Raw genomic sequence first — 21331 nt, 5'->3', positions numbered from 1 at the left:
CCTCGAGCTGTTGCAAAACTACAACTCCCAGCATGCCCTTTGGCTGTCCATGCATGCTGGGAGTTGTAGTTTTGCAACATCTGAAGGGCTGCAGTTTAAGGACCACTGTGCAGTGGTCTTCAATCTGTGCTCTTCCAGATGTGGCAAAACTACAACTCTCAGAATATCCAGGCAGTCCAGGCATGCTGGGAGTTGTAGTTCTGTAACATCTGGCTCTACAGATGTTGCTGAACTACAACTCCCAGCATGCCTGGGCAGTCTGGGCATGCTTGGAGTTGAAGTTTTGCAACATCTGGAGGGCTACAGTTTTGACACCACTAATTAGCAGTCTCCAAACTCTTCTCCTCCAGTTATTGCAAAGCTACAACTCCCAGCATGCCCTTCGGCTGTCTGGGCATGCTGGGAATTGTAGTTTTGCAACTGGAGACACACTGGTTGGGAAACATTGCTTCCTAACTCAGTGTTTCCCAACCTCCAGCTGTTTCAAAACTACAACTCCCAGCATGCATGGTCTGTCTGGGCATGCTGAGAGTTGAAGTTGTGCAACATCTGGAAGAGCACAGATTGGAGACCACTGCACAGTAGTCTCTAAACTGCAGCCCTCCAGATATTGCAAAAGGCCTCCAAAGGCTGTCTGGGCATGCTGGGAGTTGTAGTTTTGAAACTCCTAGAAGCAGCAGTAAAGATCACTTTACGGTGATATTCACTGCTGCTTCCAATTGCCTGCTGCCGCCTCCACATGTTACTGCTGCCGCCTCCACATGTTACTGCTGCCGCCTCCACGTGTTCCTGCCACCGCTGCCGCCTCCACGTGTTCCTGCCACCGGTCCCCACTGCCACGCCCCCCCCCCCCCCCCAGGTATGTGCCGCGGGCCCCCCTCAGCTCCCGGGATCCTCTTCCCCCGCTCTGCTCGACTTTTAGGGGCAGGCAGAGCAGGGGATCTGAACTTTAACCCCCTCAGTCAGCGATCACGGTGATTGGTCCACAGGGACCAATCACAGTGATCGCTGACCAGGACCATCCACAGATGGTCCTGGAAGGGCTTGCAGAAGTTGTCCCCCGGGACTTCTGCCAATTAACCCGTGCTATGCCACGGATCACCGGGTAAACTGAATGACTTATATAAACGCCATGATGCGCGAACTACCTGCACATCATGACGTTTATATAAGTCATTCTGCGGGAAGGGGTTAAAAATATGAATCCTTCCAGTACTTATCAGCTGCTATTTGCTCCACAGGAAGTTCTTTTCTTTTTGGATTTCCTTTCTGTCTGACCACAGTGCTCTCTGCTGACACTTCTGTCCATTTTAGGAACTGTCCAGAGCAGGAGAAAATCTCCATAGCAAACCTATCCTACTCTGGACAGTTCCTGAAATGGACAGAGGTGTCAGCAGAGAGCACTGTGGTCAGACAGAAAGAAAATCCAAAAAGAAAAGGACTTCATGTGGAGCTAATAGCAGCTGATAAGTAGTGGAAGGATTAAGATTTTTAAATAGAAGTAATTTACAAATCTGTTTAACTTTCTGGCACAGGTTGATTAAAAAAAAAAGGTTTTCAGCGGAGTACCCCTTTAACCCCTTAAGGACGCAGGACGTAAATGTACATGGTGCGGTGGTACTTAACGCACCAGGTCGTACATTTACGTCCTGTGCATAACCGCGGGCATCGGAGCGATGCCCGTGTCATGCGCGGCTGATCCCGACTGGCGTCCGCCATTAACCCCTCAGGTGCCGGGATCAATACAGATCCCGGCATCTGCGGCAGTGCGCGATTTCAATGAATGATCGGATCGCCCCAGCGCTGCTGCGGGGATCCGATCATTCAGAACGCCGCACGGAGGTCCCCTCACCTTCCTCCTTCCGGCTCCTGGCGTCTTCTTCTCTGGTCTGAGATCGAGCAGACCAGAGCAGAAGATGACCGATAACACTGATCTGTTCTATGTCCTATACATAGAACAGATCAGTATTAGCAATCATGGTATTGCTATGAATAGTCCCCTATGGGGACTATTCAAGTGTAAAAAAAAATTTAAAAAAATGTTAAAGTTAAAGTTAAAAAAAAGTGAAAAATCCCCTCCCCCAGAAAAAAAGTAAAACGTCCGTTTTTTCCTATTTTACCCCCAAAAAGCATAAAAAATAAATGTAATAGTCCAAATTTGCTACTTTTTTAATACATTTTATAAAAAAAAATTATAAAAAATGTATTAAAAGTTTTTTATATGCAAATGTGGTATAAAAAAAAAGTACAGATCATGGCGCAAAAAATTAGCCCTCATATCGCCGCTTATACGGAAAAATAAAAAAGTTAGAGGTCATCAAAATAAAGGGATTATAAACGTACTAATTTGGTTTAAAAGTTTGTGATTTTTTTCAAGCACAACAATAATAGAAAAGTATGTAATAATGGGTATCATTTTAATCGTATTGACCCTTAGAATAGAGAACACACGTCATTTTTACTGTAAATTGTACGGCGTGAAAATGAAACCTTCCAAAATTACCAAAATTGCGTTTTTCTTTTTAATTTCCCCACAAAAATAGTGTTTTTTGGTTGCGCCATACATTTTATGATATAATGAGTTATGTCATTACAAAGGACAACTGGTTGCGCAGAAAACAAGCCCTCATACTAGTCCTTAAGGCCAAAATGGGCTGAGTCCTTAACGGGTTAAGGACTGAGTGGTATGCTGTGCTGTGTTTGGCTAGTCAACTAAGAGAGGAAGTCCATGTATGTGTACTGCTAGCAAACTTCTAAACTCTGGTCCTGGCCCCTAAAATAGAGAGAAACAGTTATGATAACAAAACCACGCAGTTAAAAAAAAAATCCTTTGAAAAGACAGGTACACTTTAAGGGCTACACAGTTTGCAATGCTTATTCCAGCTTTAATCATTTATAGGGAACTGGAGTATTCAATGGGGGAGTCACTTGATGATACACTTTACCTTTGCATATGACATCACTTATTTTCTGTTCTATAAAAAGTTATAAGTGATGGGAATAGCTTCTGTTGGGCTAAATAGAAAGTTACTTTAGGCTGCATTCACACTACGATTGCAGCCTACGGCTGCTGGATCCGGCTAGAGGAGGGGAAAACCGGGCGCTCCCGTACCCTAGCCGGACCGTCGCTTAAATCCATTCACTTTAATGAGCCGACCAGAGTCAAATAGTGACTCCAGTCAGCTCATTCCTGCCCGTATCCGGTTTTGTGACTGGACCTTAAACCGTAGTATACGTTGTAGTGGTACTTTTTGGTACTGCCAGGATGAACAGCACAGGAGTGAACTTGTTTATTTATATGTAGTTTGCAGTATTATAATGGCACTGTGGGTGGTAAATTGGCATCCACTGTTATGGGGGTACATAGCCTGGCACTGTAATAGAAGCACTTTTCCTTTTACTGTTGTATGGTCATTGTGACTAGAACTAGTCTATACCATCCTGCCAGCTATTATCTATACATCTATTGCAAATAAGCAAATAAGGACCCTGTGATGTTTCTGGTGAGTCACGGAGTCTGTAAATGTTTTGGATTTCAGAATAGCGGTCCATTTCCTAAGTGTTACTGTTACTTAATGTGTATATCTCTAGCAAAAAAATATATCCACAGGATAGGAAAGAAGCATCTGATCGCAGGGGTTCTGACCGCTGGGATCCACCAGTAATCATCAAAATGGAGCCCTGGCTCTCCTCGCTACATTGAGTGGCAGGAGATACCTGAGTACAGCACTGAGTAGAGCACACGGGGTATTGAAGGGTATTGAAGAGATTTCTAATTCCTTGCTAACCTATGGCTTTTGCCTACGTGCAAGCTATTTATCAAATAGTTGCACGTCCTTCATAAATACGTCGCACGTAAGCATAATCTGCAAAAACCCTCAAAATATACATGTTTTAAAGCACGAAAGATTTCCCTACGTCCAGGGCTGGACGTAGCATGATGGCACCGCTTTACTGCCTACCGCACTGCTATAGATTTACTGCCCCCGCAGCGCTATAGATATAATGCCCCCCGTAGAACTATATATATATACTGCCCGCTGCATTACTATAGAATTACTGGCCCCCCACAGTGCTATAGATATACTGCCCCCCACAGCGCTATACATTTTCTTCCCCCCACAGCGCTATACCTCTTGTCCCTGCAGGGCAGGGCTAAATACCTATAGCCCCCGCAACGCTATGTGTCATAATGATTCTATTAGCAGGCGATCAGATCAGGGGCGAAGGGAAGCGCAATGTAGTATAAGCCGGCCCGATCCCCTGCTAATAGAATCATTGTGACACATAGCGCTGAGGGGGCTATATGTATATAGAAGTGCTGTCGGGGCCAAACATATTTTGCTATATGTGGCCCCTCTGCAGTGCTTCTAAATACATATAGCTTCAGAAGCGCTATGTGTCATAATGATTCTCTTAGCAGGGGATCAGGCCGGCGGGTGCTGCATTGCGCTGCACTTACCCGGACGGTCTGAGCCCCTGCTAATAGAATCATTATGACACATTGCACTGCGGGGGCTATAGGTATAGGGGGACAAGATATATAACGCTGCGGGGGGGGCAATATATATATATATATATATATATATATATATATATAGCGCTGCGGGGAGGGCATTATAATGTAGTCTTATTAATAATGTAGCCTCCCCAGCCGCCTGCAGACTCCCGCAGCCGGGAACTACTACTCCCATCATGGAAACAAGTCTGTTCCATGAGGGGAGTAGTAGTAGTCTTAGCTGCGGGAGCCTGTAGGCGGTTGACGAAGACAACGGCTGTGTGAAAATAGTCTAAAAATACAAAGCAAAACATTAAAATACACATAAGGACAAGGCATAGCATTAAAGGAGATATCCAGTGGTGAACAACTTTTAGGGGATAAGTTGCAGATCGCGGAGGGTCCGACCGCTGGGGCCCCCCACGATCTCCTGTACGGGGCCCCGACAGCCCGCGGGAAGGGGGCGTGTCGACCCCCGCACGAAGCGGCGGCCGACACGCCCCCTCAATACAACTCTATGGCAGAGCCGGAGCCCTGCCTTCGGCAATCTCCGACTCTGCCATAGCGAAGTGCTGAGGGGGCGTGTCGGCCGCCTCTTCGTGCGGTGGTCGACACCTGCTTTCTGCCTGGAGAGCCTGGCCCCCGTACAGAGAGATCACAGGGGGCCCCAGCGGTCGGACCCCCCGCGATCTCAAACTTATCCCCTATCCTTAGGATAGGGGATACGTTTTTCACCACTGGACTGCCCCTTTAAACTATGCAGTGTAAATTCACAGTAGAATTTTTTGCGGTTGTATGAAGTTTCTGTAAGGCAGCTCAGGAGCTGGAATACCAATGCAACGTAGAAACGGAGTTGCAACTTTTTTTTTTTCATATTTAGCAACTGTCGCTATTGATAAATCTTTGAACACTGCAAAGTAAAAAAAAAACTACGTGAGGCAAGATGGAAAAAGTGCATTCGGGTAAGCAAAAATGAAAAGATAGAGAAAAGATAGAGAAAAGTCGCAAGTGCACACACAAATGCAACTTTTGCAAGCAAAAAAAAAAAAAAAACACTACGGAGCTTGATAAATCTCCTTCTTGTGACTGTAATATAGACCAACAAATGTGGCCACATTACAGCCTTCTAAAGGTAGACTAACAGACGCTGGTTTTTCTTTAAAATGAAGGGAAATAATGCATATTTATGGGGGGGGGGGAGGGGGGAAACACTGATGTTAACTGGGTGTCAATAGGGAAATATGAAACACCATACCTACCCACAGACACCCAAAAAGTCTAAAGTATCATTACATCCATTGATTTTGATGGAGCATTTGATCATTGGTTCATTTCCAAGTTTAATCAATGTCCCAGAAACCTGCAATGTTTTGCTCATCGAAACTGTCTAAAATGAAACTTATGCAGTGTGTTACCCTTTTGTGTGATTACACCTAAAATACACTCATGGAAAAATACCTGTCGAAAACAAAAACCCACAATGGAAACTACATTACACTTTTAGTAAATGAGGGCCAGTGTGTCCCTTTAATTCCATGGTTTCCATTCTGCAATCAGTTCTGTCATTGTGATTTATGACTGACCGACATGAGTATGTGTTCAGTTTGTGAAATTGTTGGCTGTCGTTTTGACCATATAAAGTAACTGTGAAAATAAACACAGCTCTAAAATAAGCTCTTTTATAATATTGCACAGGGACCTTGCACTTAGATTAACCACCAACTGTAGCTAATCTTTCTTGCAAAGTCCACCTTGTAAAAGTACAAGTATGAGTTTCCAATGAGATCTCTTTTATTTTCGTCGCGCTGTGACAAAGGTTTAAGGTACAAACATAGGTAGGCAGTGGGGAAGACAGTAAGAAGTTACATGTATGCTGAAATAATATATTCTAGTTGTCTGATAACCTTGTATCTTAATGAAATGAAGAATGAAATGAAATGAAATGCGACATACATGTGTAACATTACTTAATCTTTCTTAATCTATTGTTCTGCCTCAGTTCTAACTATATTGATCTTTGCAGAAAAGAATCGGAACCTTTCCTCAAACAGTGACACAGCAGAAAAGGAGAAAAAAGGAATTTTGGGTTTTTTCCGAAGCTATAAGAAAGGACACAAGGTAAATTGTTTGAGATTTGAGTGTTTTCTTCAACCTGATTTGCTGCTAACTAAAGCCACCCTTAGACATGATATTAAATCTCTGCTGTCATGCACTGTCTGGTCTAGGCAGGGAAAGTGGGGGTACATTGGCTTGCTAATACTGTCTCTCATTGATTTTTTTCCCCCCTAACATAAGTAACGTTGTAATGCTAGTGCTGTCTACTACCTGGTTGTTAAAGGGGTATTCCAGGCAAAAACATCCCCTATCGAAAGGATAGGGGATAAGATGTCTGATCGCGGGGGTCCGCCGCTGGGACCCCCCGCGATCTCCCTGCAGCAGCCCGCATTCTATGCGTAGCTGTGTCTGAAGTTTTTGAAACCTCACTCACGTCACGCCACGCCCCCTCCATTCATGTCTATGGGAGGGGGCGTTGCGGCCGTTACGCCCCCTCCCATAGAAATTAATGGAGGGAGCGTAGCGTGACGTCACGTCCCCGTCTCGGAAGCCCGGCGGTTTCCGAAACTTCAGACGCAGCTACGCATAGAATGCGGGCTGCTGCAGGAAGATCGCGGGGGGTCCCAGCGGCGGGCCCCCCGCGATCAGACATCTTATCTCCTATCCTTTCAATAGGGGATAAGATGTTTTTGCCCGGAATACCCCTTTAAGCTTTAATTTTCTTTTTTTTAGCTGTGTATATACCAGCACTACACTGGTGTACCCCTAATGGTGAGGCATATATACCCACACTACTATACTTTCCATAATCAGCTTGCCTGAGCAAGCTTCATTTTGTTGACTGTTTGACAGATTATATTTTGTTTTTAACCCTGACCACAATAACCTTTTAACTGCGAACGGGTGTAAAAAAAAAATCTATGGCATAGGTACATAGTTACATAGTTAATATGGTTGAAAAAAGACATACTTCCATCAAGTTCAACCAGGGAATTGAAGGGAAGGGGTGTAAGAGGATAAGGGGAAGGGATGTAGTTTTATAATTCTGCATAAGCATTAATGTTATTTTGTTCCAGGAATGTATCTAACCCTGTTTTAAAGCTATTAATTGTTCCTGCTGTGACCAGTTCCTGAGGTAGACTGTTCCATAAATTCACAGTTCTTATGGTAAAGAAGGCGTGTCGCCCCTTTAGACTAAACCTTTTCTTCTCCAGACGGAGAGAGTACCCCCTTGTCCTTTGGGGGGGTTTAACCTGGAACAGTTTTTCTCAATATTTTTTGTATGGGCCATTTATATACTTATATACATTTATCATATCCCCCCTTAAACGTCTCTTCTCAAGACTAAACAATTGTAACTCCTTTAATCGCTCCTCATAACTAAAATGTTCCATGCCCAATTTTAGTTTAGTCGCGCGTCTCTGCACCCTTTCCAGCTCCGCAGTGTCCCTTTTATGGACAGGCGACCAAAACTGAACAGCATATTCCAGGTGAGGCCGTACCAATGCTTTATAAAGGGGGAGTATTATGTCCCTGTCCCTTGAGTCCATGCCTCTTTTTATACATGACAATATCCTGCTGGCTTTGGAAGCAGCAGCCTGACATTGCATGCTATTATGTAGTCTGTGATCTACAAGTACACCCAGATCCTTCTCTACCAGTGACTCTCCAAGTTTTATCCCCCCTAAGACATACGATGCATGCAGGTTATTAGTACCCAGATGCATAACTTTACATTTATCCACATTGAACTTCATTTGCCAAGTGGATGCCCAGACACTTAGTCTATCCAAGTCATCTTGTAACCTATACACCTCCTCTATAGACTGTACCGTGCTACAAAGCTTAGTGTCATCTGCAAAGATAGAAACAGAGCTGTTAATACCATCCTCTATATCATTGATAAATAAATTAAACAACAGCATGCCCAGAACAGAACCTTGGGGTACACCACTAATAACCGGGGACCAATCAGAGTACGAATCATTGACCACCACTCTCTGGGTACGATCCATGAGCCAGTGTTCAATCCAGTTACAAACTAAAGTTTCCAAGCCCAAGGACCTTAACTTACCTGTCAGATGTCTATGAGGGACAGTATCAAATGCTTTAGCAAAATCCAGAAACACTATATCCACAGCCATTCCTCTGCCAAGGCTTCTACTCACCTCTTCATAAAAGCAAATTAGATTGGTTTGACAACTTCTATCCTTAGTAAACCCATGCTGGCTATCACTTATAATACAATTATCCCCTATGTATTCCTGTATGCAATCCCTTATAAGTCCTTCAAACAATTTACCCACAATGCACGTTAAACTTACTGGTCTATAATTGCCTGGGGAAGACCTAGAGCCCTTCAGAACTTTTTAAATTTTGTTCTTTCCATCAAGTGCCTAGGGGTGTGTTTCCTTGCACAGCAAGAACCCATGTTAGGGCTCGTTCACACGGCTGTCTGCCTCCGTTAATAAATGCCCGTTCTGCAATCCGTTTGATAATTTTTAAACGGGTTGCAAGTGGCTGTAAAATAATCCATTGATGTCAATATGATTTTTTTTACAATCCTTTATCACCCGTTTGCACCCGTTTGCTTCCTGTTCCGTTTTTTTTTTTTTTTTTACGGGAGAAAAGACCATTGCATGCACAATTTTTTCTCCCATCAAAAATAATGGAATAGAAACGGATATTATAAATTTAACATTGAACTCTATGGCAAACGGAAGAACCTTTAATGTCATCTGTTTGCCACCGTTTTATAATATCCGTTTCTGAACTGTTATTACTTCTGAGCATGCTCAGAAGAGGTGACATCAGCAGACTCCTGCAGTGCTGAGGAACTACTACTACTCCCATCATGGAACAGTCTTGTTTCCATGATGGGAGTAGTAGTTCCCCCAGCTGCGGGAGAATCCTTGCAGCTGGGGAGGCTGCATTAGTGTTTGTACTACTACCCCCATCATGGAACAGAGTCTATTCCATGTTGGGGGTTGTAGTACAGGGGATAAGGGATTAATCGCATCGGGTCTCACTTCTGAGACCCAATGCGATCAGCAGTTATAAAGCAGGAAAGCAGGCGGCATGCTCCGCCCCCCTGCGATGTATATACTTCTGTGTATACTTTAAGTTTTAAATCCCCGCTGGGAGCCCTGAATGGCCATTTAGGGCTTCCGGCGGGGTTTTTAAACTACTACTGTGACCCCCAAATTTATGCCCCATGCATGTTTATAATAATTCATTGGCCCCAGTGTGTTTATAATAATTCATTGGCCCCAGTTTATTTATAATAATTAATTGGCCACCGTGTGTTTTTAATCATTCATTGGCCCCAGTGGGCTTATTCCCCCTCCCGCTGCCTGCACCTCATCTTCTTGGAGCAGGGCAGCAGCGGGACATGTCGGGAACCAGCGGTGGTGAATGAATGAAGCCGACATGTCCCGCATGTAGGCTTCATTCATTAATTCAACGCCGCCGCCCAACATGTCCCCATTACTGCCCTGCTCCTAGCACAATCAGCGCACTGCTGTGACATGTCTATTCTCTGCTGATCATCTCCATACCCGACAGAGTATAGACATGTCCCGGTGGTGCGCTGATTTTGCTAGGAGCAGGGCAGCAGCAGCAGGGACATGTCGGGTGGTGGTGAATGAATGAAGCCTACATTCGGGACATGTCGACTTTATTTATTCATTCACTGCCGCCAGTTCCTGACATGTCCCACTGCGGCCCAGCTCCAAGAAGATGAGGAGCAGACAGCGGGAGGGGGGAATAAGCACACTGGGGCCAAGGAATTATTACAAACACACTGGGGCCAATTAATTATTATAAACACGCTGGGGCCAATTAATTATTATAAACATGCATGGGGACATAAATTTGGAGGACAAAGTAGTAGTTTCCCAGCTGAGAGCCCTGAATGGCTCCATGGTGCCGGCCATTTAGGGCTCCCGGCGTGGGATTTGAAAATGAAAGTTTACACAGTAGTATATACATTGCAGGGGAACGGAGCATGCCGCCCGCTCCCCTGCTTTATAACTAGTGTTGAGCGGCATAGGCCATATTCGAATTCGCGAATATTCGCGAATATATGGACGAATATTCGTCATATATTCGCGAATATTCGCATATTCGTTATAGCCTCGTTTTATTTTCGCGTATGCGAAAATACGTGCATGCGAAAATTAGCACGTGGAAATTCGCATATGCGAAAATTAGCATATGCTAATTTTCGCATATGCGAAGTTTCGCACGCCAGTCTGACACAGTAGTATTACAGCCTTCTTTAGGCTGGGTTCACACTACGTTTTTCAACTACGGTTCCCGCATACGGTTTCTATCAAAAACCGTATGGGGAAAAAACGGATGGAACAGTATGGGAAAAAGTAAACCGTATGGGTTTTTAAACAGTATACTGTTTTTAAAAGTGCATACAGTTCCGTCAGTTTTTACAGAAAAAAAACCCATACGTTTTTGAAATTTTTCTCCATTTTTAATGGGAGGGGTCTTGGGTGGGGACTTTAGTATTCAAATGCGCATGTGCAAAGTAAAAACGTATACGTTTTTCCCGTATGGAACAGTATACATGTGCGTTTCCCATTGACGTCCATGTTAAAAAAACGTATGCGGTTGCAGTACGGTTTTTAAACCGGAGTCAAAACTGTGGTTGACCACGATTTTGTCTCCGGTTTAAAAACCGTACTGCAACCGCGAATATTCGTAATTACGAATATATAGCGCTATATTCGCGAAATTCGCGAATTTGCGAATATGCGATATTCGCGAATAATATTCGAATTGCGAATATTCGCGAGCAACACTATTTATAACTGTAATCACATTGGGTCTCAGAAGTGAGACCTGGTGCGATCAATCCCTTATCCCCCGTACTACTACCCCCAACATAAAACAGACTCTGTTCCATGATGGGGGAAGTAGTACAAACATTAACCCCTTAAGGACCAAGGACGTACCGGTACGTCCTTGGTCCTGCTCTTCTGATATAACGCGGGGTTACACAGTCATAGTGAAGCCGGGACCCGCCTCTAATAGCGTGCAGCGCCGATCGCAGGGCCGCGCGCTATTAACCCTTTAGCCGCGCGCTCAGAGCTGAGCCGCGCGGCTAAAAGTGAAAGTGAAAGTTCCCGGCTAGCTCAGTCGGGCGGTTCGGGATAGCCGCGGCTAATCGCGGCATCCCGAACAGCTGACAGGACAGCGGGAGGGCCCCTTCCTGCCTCCTCTCTGTCCGATCGCCGAATGACTGCTCAGTGCCTGAGATCCAGGCATGAGCAGTCATGCGGCAGAATCGTTGATCACTGGTTTCTATGGCACCTATAACACTGCAAAAAAAAAGTGAAAAAAAAAAGTGAATAAAGATCATTTAACTCCTCCCCTATTAAAAGTTTGAATCACCCCCCTTTTCCAATAAAAAAAAAACACAGTGTAAATAAAAATAAAAATAAACATATATGGTATCACCGCGTGCGGAAATGTCCGAATTATAAAAATATATAATTAATTAAACCGCTCGGTCAATGGCGTGCGCGCAAAAAAATTCCAAAGTCCAAAATAGTGCATTTTTGGTCACTTTTTATATCATTTAAAAATGAATAAAAAGCGATCAATAAGTCCTATCAATGCAAAAATGGTACCGTTAAAAACCTCAGATCACGGCGCAAAAAATGAGCCCTCATACCGCCCCATACACGGAAAAATAAAAAAGTTATAGGGGTCAGAAGATGACAATTTTAAACGTATTAATTTTCCTGCATGTAGTTATGATTTTTTCCAGAAGTCCGACAAAATCGAACCTATATAAGTAGGGTATCATTTTAATCGTATGGACCTACAGAATAAAGATAAGGTGTCATTTTTACCGAAAAATGTACTACGTAGAAACGGAAGCCCCCAAAAGTTACAAAACAGCGTTTTTTTTTCAATTTTGTCGCACAATGATTTTTTTTCCCGTTTCACCGTAGATTTTTGGGCAAAATGACTGACGTCATTACAAAGTAGAATTGGTGGCGCAAAAAATAAGCCATCATATGGATTTTTAGGTGCAAAATTGAAAGAGTTATGATTTTTTAAAGGCAAGGAGCAAAAAACGAAAATGCAAAAACGGAAAAACCCCCGGTCCTTAAGGGGTTAAGGTAGCCTCCCCAGCCACCTGCAGACTCCCGCAGCTATTGTACTACTACTCCCATCATGGAAAGGAGTCTGTTCCATGATGGGAGTAGTAGTAGTCCCGGCTGCAGGAGTCTGCAGACAGCTGATACTAACGGATGAAAAACTGATGCAAATGGATGTCACTAAATGGCATCCCTTTGCATCAGTTTGAATTCCTTATTAGAATGGTCCGTTTAGGAGGCAATAATGGAGAAAATATGAACGGGGGACAACGGCCGTGTGAACGTAGCCTAAGTCCAGCCCATGTTCTCGTTATCAGTCAGATGGGATTAGCTGTTGCAAGCAGACCACGGGGCAGAAATAAAGAGGACATGGGCCCAAATTACCCCCATAGCACTTGCTGATGGAGAGGACTATTGAAAATAAAAAGTTATGCCTGGAAACCTGATGAGTAACCCTATCTAACCAGGGCTTTTTAACAGCTGGAGGCAAACTTTGAATAGGGTCACTGGCGGATCCATTATGTGTAACCCTACCCTTACAGGAATATTATTCTACCCCAATGGTCACTAGCATGAAGGAGGTTTAGATACATTCTTAGAGCAAAATAACATTAATAAATATGTAGATATATAGAATCATATCCCCTCCCCTTCATCCACCCATACCCCTATCCCTCACATCCTTGGTTGAACTTAATGGACAATGGGGGACATTTATCAAAACCTGCATAGAGGAAGAGTGGTGCAGAAGCAGATTGCTTATTTCATTTCTAAATACGAGTCTGAAAAATGAAAGAAGCAATCTGATTGGCCATCTATGGCCAATCTATGGCCAGCTGCTCCACTCTTCCTCTACACAGGTTTTGATTAATCTCCCCCAGTGTATTTTCTTAACCATACTAACTATGTAACAAATCCAACCTTAAAGCAGATGGGCTACAGCAGCAGAAGACCACACTAGTTGATACTTCTGTCAGCTAAGAACAGAAAACTGACTCTACAGTTGGCAGAGGCTAATCAAAATTGGACAATGCAAGACTGGAAGAAAGTTGCCTGGTCTGATGAGTTTACATTCAGATGGCAAGGTCAGAATTTGGTGTAAACAATACTAAAGCATGGATCCATCCTGTCTTGTATCAACAGGCTGGTGCTGGTGGTGTAATGGTGTGGGAAATATTATTTTAGCACACTCCGAGCCCCTTAGTACCAATTTAGCATTGTTTAAACTAGACAGCCTACCTGAGTATTATTGTTGACTATGTCCATCCCATTATGACAACAGTGTACCCATCATGGTTTCTTGAACATGACAATGAGTTAACTGTACTCCAGTGGCCTCTAGAGTTGCCAGATCTCAATCCAATAGAGCACTTTTGAGATGTGGCAGAACCGGAGATTATGCAGCAACTCTGTGCCATCATGTCCATATGGACCAAAACCCCCGAGTATGTTTTTCAGCGCCTTGAACAAAGTATACCACAAAGAATGAAGACAGTTCTACAGGCAAAAAAGTCAAACATGATACTAGCAAGGTGTACATAATAAAGTGGTCAATGGAGGACATTTATCAATGTTGGTGTAAGGAAGTAAAGATTTTACCCGTTTGCTTGGTTTATTATATGAACAGTTGCTCAAAACTTACCAAAAAGGTGCACGAGACTTGATAAATTTTGCGCAATTATAGAAACCATATTTACTAAGGTTTCCACATACAATCTGGTGGATTTGAGCTGGGAAAAACCCGACAGATCAGAACAGTTGTAAAAAAAAAAAAAAAAAAGCAAAACGTAGGGAAAAGTGCAAAATGTAGGGAAACATTAGTAAATTCCTTGGGAAAATACCTGTCGGGAATCAAAACCCACAAATAAACCTACACTCAATTCTTAGTAAATAAAACCCATTTTGGATATTGGCCCTTATTTGGGAGTGTAGTTTTCTTTGTGTTTTTTTTTTTTTCGTGACGGGTATTTTTCCATGGTATTTACTTATTTTCCCTGATCACCCCTTCTTCTGGGTTTTCTGAGTAAAGTGGAGAGTTAGTAGGGTTTTTTGGATTTCTGACACACAGGACACAGAAAACCCTACAAAATCTACTCGGAAAAAACTTAGTAAATTAGGCCCATTGTGTGCACAGACATCCACTTTCCTATAGACTTTCAACATGTACATTAATGTTAAAAAATGTGAATTTAATTTTACAGACTCATTTTTACAAATTAAATTTGCCGGAAAAAACACTGTGTAAGCATAACCTTACCATTCATGCTATGGTCTATGAGACTTCTGATAGGTCTGGAACTAAGCACTTCCTGGGAACTTTAAAAACATATCCTGCCACCGGGCCATCGTTGGATGCACACTTTAATTTTATGGCTGTATTATGCCAATAACACTCCTAAAACCTGTGTATGAAGAAAAAAAGATACTTCTTTTAAGATGTGACAAGAAAAGAAATAGTATTGTCACGATTTGGCTGGCTGGAGGTGGATCCTCTGTATCAGAGAGGGATTGGCCTGGACCGTGTCGGTGGACCGGTTCTAAGTTGCTACTGGTATTCACCAGAGCCCGCCGCAAAGCGGGATGGTCTTGCAGCGGTGGTAGCAACCAGGTCGTATCCACCGGCAACGGCTCAACCTCTCTGGGAGGAGGAGACACTGAGGCCCGACAGACGGGACTGGGAGCAGAGGTGAGGCATTTCTTACGGCAAGCAGAACCCCAATTCTTGATCTCCCCGGTGGTCCAGTCAAGGGTGGGAGAATGATGCTGGAGCCATGGCAGACCGAGGAGGACTTCAGAGGTGCAGTTGGGAAGGACGAAAAATTCAATCTTTTCGTGATGGGGTCCAATGCACATGAAGAGGGGTTCTGTGCGGTAACGCACAGTACAGTCCAACTTCACTCCGTTGACCGAAGAAATGTAGAGCGGCTTGACAAGACGGGTCACCGGGATGCAGAACTTATTCACCAAAGAGTCCAGAATAAAATTTCCAGAAACACCAGAGTCCAAGCAGGCCACGGCTGAGAGGGAGGAGTTGGCAGAAGGAGAAATCCGCATGGGCACAGTGAGACGTGGAGAAGCAGACTTCGTACCAAGAGATGCCACACCCACGTGAGCTGGGTGCGTGCTTGCGTTTCCCAGACGTGGAGGACGAATAGGGCAATCCACCAAGAAATGCTCGGTACTAGCGCAGTACAGACAAAGATTTTTTTCCCTACGGCGAGTCCTCTCTTCCTGGGTCAGGCGAGACCGATCCACTTGCATAGCCTCCTCGGCGGGAGGCACAGGGGTAGATTGCAAAGGATACTGTGGGAGAGGTGCCCAGAGATCAAGGTCTTTTTCCTGGCGGAGCTCCTGATGTCTCTCAGAAAAACGCATGTCAATGCGGGTGGCCAAATGGATAAGTTCTTGCAGGTTGGCAGGAATCTCTCGTGCGGCCAGCACATCCTTGATGTTACTGGATAGGCCTTTTTTAAAGGTCGCGCAGAGAGCCTCGTTATTCCAAGATAATTCGGAAGCGACAGTACGAATTTGGATGGCGTACTCGCCTACTGAAGAATTACCCTGGACCAGGTTCAGCAGGGCAGTCTCGGCAGAAGAAGCTTGGGCTGGTTCCTCGAAGACACTACGGACTTCAGCGAAGAAGGACTGGACTGTGGCTGTGGCACGATCATTGCGGTCCCAGAGCGGTGTGGCCCAAGACAAGGCCTTTCCAGAAAGAAGACTCACTACGAACGCCACCTTAGACCGTTCTGTGGGAAATTGGTCCGACAACATCTCCATATGTAGGGAACATTGAGACAAGAAGCCACGGCAGAGTCTAGAGTCCCCATCAAATTTGTCCGGCAGGGACAAGCGAAGGCTAGGAGCGGCGACACGCTGCGGAGGAGGTGCAGGAGCTGGCGGAGGAGATGGTTGCTGCTGTAGCAGTGGCAGAAGTTGCTGTAACGTGGCGGTCAACTGCGACAGCTGCTGTCCTTGTTGGGCAATTTGCTGCGATTGCTGGGCGACCACCGTGGGTAGGTCAGCGAGACTTGGCAGCGGCACCTCAGCGGGATCCATGGCCGGATCTACTGTCACGATTCGGCTGGCTGAAGGGGGATCCTCTGTGCCAGAGAGGGATTGGCGTGGACCGTGTCGGTGGACCGGTTCTAAGTTGCTACTGGTATTCACCAGAGCCCGCCGCAAAGCGGGATGGTCTTGCAGCGGTGGTAGCAACCAGGTCGTATCCACCGGCAACGGCTCAACCTCTCTGACTGCTGAGATAAGCGCGGTACAAGGGAGTAGACAAGAGCAAGGTCGGACGTAGCAGAAGGTCAGGGGAGGCAGCAAGGATCGTAGTCAGGGGCAACGGCAGGAGGTCTGGAACACAGGCTAGGAACACACAAGGAAACGCTTTCACTGGCACAATGGCAACAAGATCCGGCAAGGAAGTGCAGGGGAAGTGAGGTAATATAGCCAGGGAGCAGGTGGAAGCTAATTAGGCTGATTGGGCCAGGCACCAATCATTGGTGCACTGGCGCTTTAAATGTCAGAGAGCTGGCGCGCGCGCGCCCTAGAGAGCGGAGCCGTGCGCGCCAGAACATGACAGCCGGGGACCGGGACGGGTAAGCGATTGGATGGGGATGCGATTCGCGAGCGGGCGCGTCCCGCTATGCGAATCGCATCCCCGCCGGCAATGTCAGTGCAGCGCTCCCGGTCAGCGGGTCTGACCAGGGCGCTGCAGAGAGAGAGAGACGCTCGGCGTAACAAGTATGTTAATCAATAATGAGATAAGCAACTGGTCTTGGAACTGTTCTTTCTAGAAACTTTAGGGAGTGTCTTTTCTTTATTTTTCACATTAAAAGCATTCCTTTACGCATAAACAAAGAGCAAAAGTCACAAAAATGATATAGTTAGTGGAAAGTATTTTAGATGACATCCTGCTTGTTTGAATTGGGGAGTAGCACACAGAGTGGTCATGACATTATTTTCAGGTGCATTTTCTTTTTTTTTCTTTTTTTAATAGCCCTTGCCAAAAGGGTGTTAAAAGGGTCAGTAAGAATTGACTTTAGGCTTTGCCACACAGTGTAAAATGAAAGCCAAAATTCTGCAGTAAAATAAGTATAAACATTTTTGGTCTGCTGGATTTACAAAGTGCACACATCTAAATACGGTAAATCCAGTGGCTTGTTTTTCCATTATTTTCTCTGATCAAATCTACTAACGGGCAAAGGTTGCCCACCCATAAAGGCAACTAGTGCAAAATTTGGTTCCGATCAGACAATGGGCTTAATTTACTAAAGCTTTTTCGAATAGGTTTTGTAGAGTTTTTTTGTGCACTAGAATTTCCAACAAAAAAAAACAAACAAACTACTAACTCTCTACTTTACTGAAAAAAGAGGTGTTGCCATCAGGGGAAAGGGCATGTCTCCAAAGAAACCTACATTTTTAAAAGAAACCTACAAATTTATTAATAATTCCACATAAAATGTGGTGGATTTCAGCTCTGGAAAACCCAACAGCTCAGAGCATGTGTAAAACGAGCAAAATGTTGGGAAAATTGCCAAATACAATATATAATAGTAAATACCATTGAAAAATACCTGTCAAAAACAAAAACCCACAAATAAAACTACACTCCAGTCTTTGTAAATGAGGCCCAATATCTTCTGTCTTCACTACAAGCTACGCGTTTTGCAGTTTTTGTCAATGTAATATATGACTCTATGCAAACAAATGTTTTTTTGCATTACTTAAAACCTTCTTTTCAGTATGATGGCTGATTCTCGGCATTCAGTTTGCCAGGATGCTCTTAAGAATATTGTAAAAGCTAAAAAAGAGCAAGAACACATGGATGTACGCTACATTATTGTGCTTATTCTCAATTTAGAGTAGGCACAATATTGTAGCCTACATTCATGTGTTCAAGTACCCAAGAGAGGCCATATTTCATTTTCCAGGGCAGTTTAAAAATAAAAGCTTGACTTTAAACTTTAAAGCGGTTGACCAAGTTATTTAAAAATGTCCTATTTTTTCCTTGCTGCATCCAGCAGTGTCATCTCATCCTCCTAATCAGCCTTGTTTTCATCACCACTGCAGCTAATAATTGGCCTAACAGACACGTGAGACAAATTGGGCAACCCCTTTAAATTGTACCTGCCCTTAAAAAAAAATTTCACCTGTCATGAAGACATCTCAAAGGTTTTGATCCGTCACAGTCTCAGCTGAGACCATCACTGATCAGTGGAACGAGCAGGGAGAAGCGCACAGTATGCTTCACCCTCCAGCTTGCAGCGATCTCCGTCTAGTTTCTCTGGATGGCCCCATTATTAATCTGTCGGGTCATCCAGTAAAGCAAGATGGAGATTACTGCAGGCAGGGCCGGCCTTAGGTGTTCAGGCGCCCTGTGCGAGCTAACCTTGTGGCGCCCCCCCCATTACCCCATAAGCATACACAAAGAGGAAAAACATCTTTGTAACAAATATTCATTCCCATCACCAAAACCCTTGGCCACCTGTTCAATGAAAACCTTGCCTCCCCTTAATCAGTTCCCTGTCCCCCTTCACCAGTCCCCTGCCCCCTTCACCAGCCCCCTGCCCCCCTTCACCAGTCCCCTGTCCCTTTAATCAGTTCCCTGTCCCTTTAATCAGTCCCCTGTCCACCTTAATCAGTCCCCTGCCCCCTTAATCAGTCCCATGTCCCCCTTCACCAGTCCCATGTCCCCCTTAATCAGATGCAGACCCCCTTAATCAGACCCCCCATTCACCAGTCCCATCTTCTTATTACTCAGTCCCCTGTCACTTATTATCAGACCATCCCCCCCCCTTCACCCCTTAATCAGACCCTCCCCCCCCTTCACCAGTCCCCCTTAATCAGACCCTCCCCCCTTCACCAGTCCCCCTTAATCAGACCCGTGGCTGCAGCAGGACTGGGCTCTGTGATGCTCACTGCCGACAGCTCCCTGAGTTTAGCCCGGGATGTGAGGAGCGCTTGGTGATCCGCTGGACTGCTGTGTGCTGCAGCTACTAATTTTGTGGTGCTCTACTTCCTCATCCCCAAAGCCAGGGTTCATTCCACCAGCTCCATGTTACTTGCTGTGATCACTTCTCCCTTACATTTTCCCCGTCATCCATGCACCTGCGCCTATCCCCATGCGCACTGGCGGTCAGCAAGTATGAAAAATTTTAGCGCCTGGAACACTTACTGTTAGTAATCATTAGGAACCCAGCTATAGATGAGGAGCATATAAGGGAGTGGAAGCAATGTGGTAGTACCTCATGACTTTCATAAATTGGACTTATAGAACAAAAATACAGAAGCCAGCACTCACCAGTCAGTAGTCACTTTTATTCACAGGATACGGTGGATCGGTGGTACATCAAGCGGGCAGGGTACCGTATCCTATGAATAAACGTGACCCATGAATGGTGAGTGCTGGCTTCTGTATTTTTCTTCTATAAGTCTACATATGAACATTTTACAGCATCGTGCACAACCGTAATCAGGGGAGGTGCGCTGAAGTTAGGCATTCAATCCAGGTGAAGTGCGGCTTGATTACTAGTGGTGGAAGTGCCGGTGTCCTATTTCTCTTTATTTACTGTCATAAATTGGGACTCACGTGGACCCTATATACAGGACATATACTTTACTGCAGCAGCATCAGATTAAGGCAGTTTTCCCCAACCAGTGTGCCTCCAGCTGTTGCAAAACTAAAACTTCCAGCATGCCTGGACAGCTTTTGGCTGTTTAGGCATGCTGGGAGTTGTAGTTTTGCAACAGCTGGAGGCACCATGGTTGGGGAACACTGGATGAGGAATCTTTCCTGCAGGCATTTTTGCAATTAGTGCCTCATGTCTCCAAGGCACAGGACACTAGCTTTTAAATGCCTGTAGGAAAGCATCCATGGTCCGATGGTTCTAGAGTCTGTTGTGTAGACAGATTTACGGCACCATTATCATTAGATTTTACAGCTTCCTACCAGTGGTCAGCGGCAGCTCTGACAGGAGCACACAGCAGGAGAGGTGCAGGCTGTTCCTATTCCTCCCCTCGGTATGCATATTACAGAAGCTTCGATCAGTGCACAGTGACAGTGGAAGGGGCCTCTGGACCATGTGACTGCACTGCCCTCACCGTCCTCCTCTTTTCTTCACAGCTAGACTGCGGGCTGCCTGTAGTGCTGCATTGATGGGTCTATGTAATCCATTATTGCAGAAAAAGGCAGCAATATATAGTGTAGTGGCGGGGGGCACAGCTCGCACACCCCAAAGGCCGGCCCTGACTGCAGGCTGGGGAGTGAAGCGTGCTACTACGTGTTTCTCACTCATTCTACTTATGGTAGGGGATTTCAGCTTTGAGACCCCGACTGATCTAAACTTTTGACATGTCTCTGATTTTTTTTTTGACACCTACACACTTTAAAGTGTACCTTTTGATGTAATGTAGATAATACTATTATATGTATATTTGTAATATACATTGATTTAAAAATGTGTATATTTTTGGGTGAAAAAATGCTGTCTCTGCAGCTACTGTATAACCTGTGTGTTTCTATGAGGAGTCCAAGGAAGTAAGGGCAGGACAAGCAGGACTCTGTGCAGGTTCCTGGTTTGTCAATCATCCTCCTTTGTTTGCTGGGAAGAATGTCACAGATCCTCACTGCACAGAGCCCTGTATATCC

General features: G+C 44.8%; 1 protein-coding gene across 6 annotated transcripts in view; it reads left to right on the top strand.

Moving 5' to 3' along the window:
• The window catches only part of COBL (cordon-bleu WH2 repeat protein), a 612569-nt gene that overhangs the window by 288107 nt on the left and 303131 nt on the right, over positions 1-21331 (top strand). For all 6 annotated transcript variants that reach the window (XM_056520341.1, XM_056520342.1, XM_056520339.1 and 3 more), the window contains one exon: positions 6522-6616. In XM_056520341.1, the coding sequence (XP_056376316.1) occupies positions 6522-6616 (95 nt within the window). The remainder of the gene's footprint in view (positions 1-6521; positions 6617-21331) is intronic.

This window comes from Hyla sarda, chromosome 5 (genome assembly GCF_029499605.1).
Source record: "Hyla sarda isolate aHylSar1 chromosome 5, aHylSar1.hap1, whole genome shotgun sequence".
NCBI classification, from domain to species: domain Eukaryota; kingdom Metazoa; phylum Chordata; class Amphibia; order Anura; family Hylidae; genus Hyla; species Hyla sarda.
This window is presented reverse-complemented; position numbering and strand designations above follow the sequence as displayed.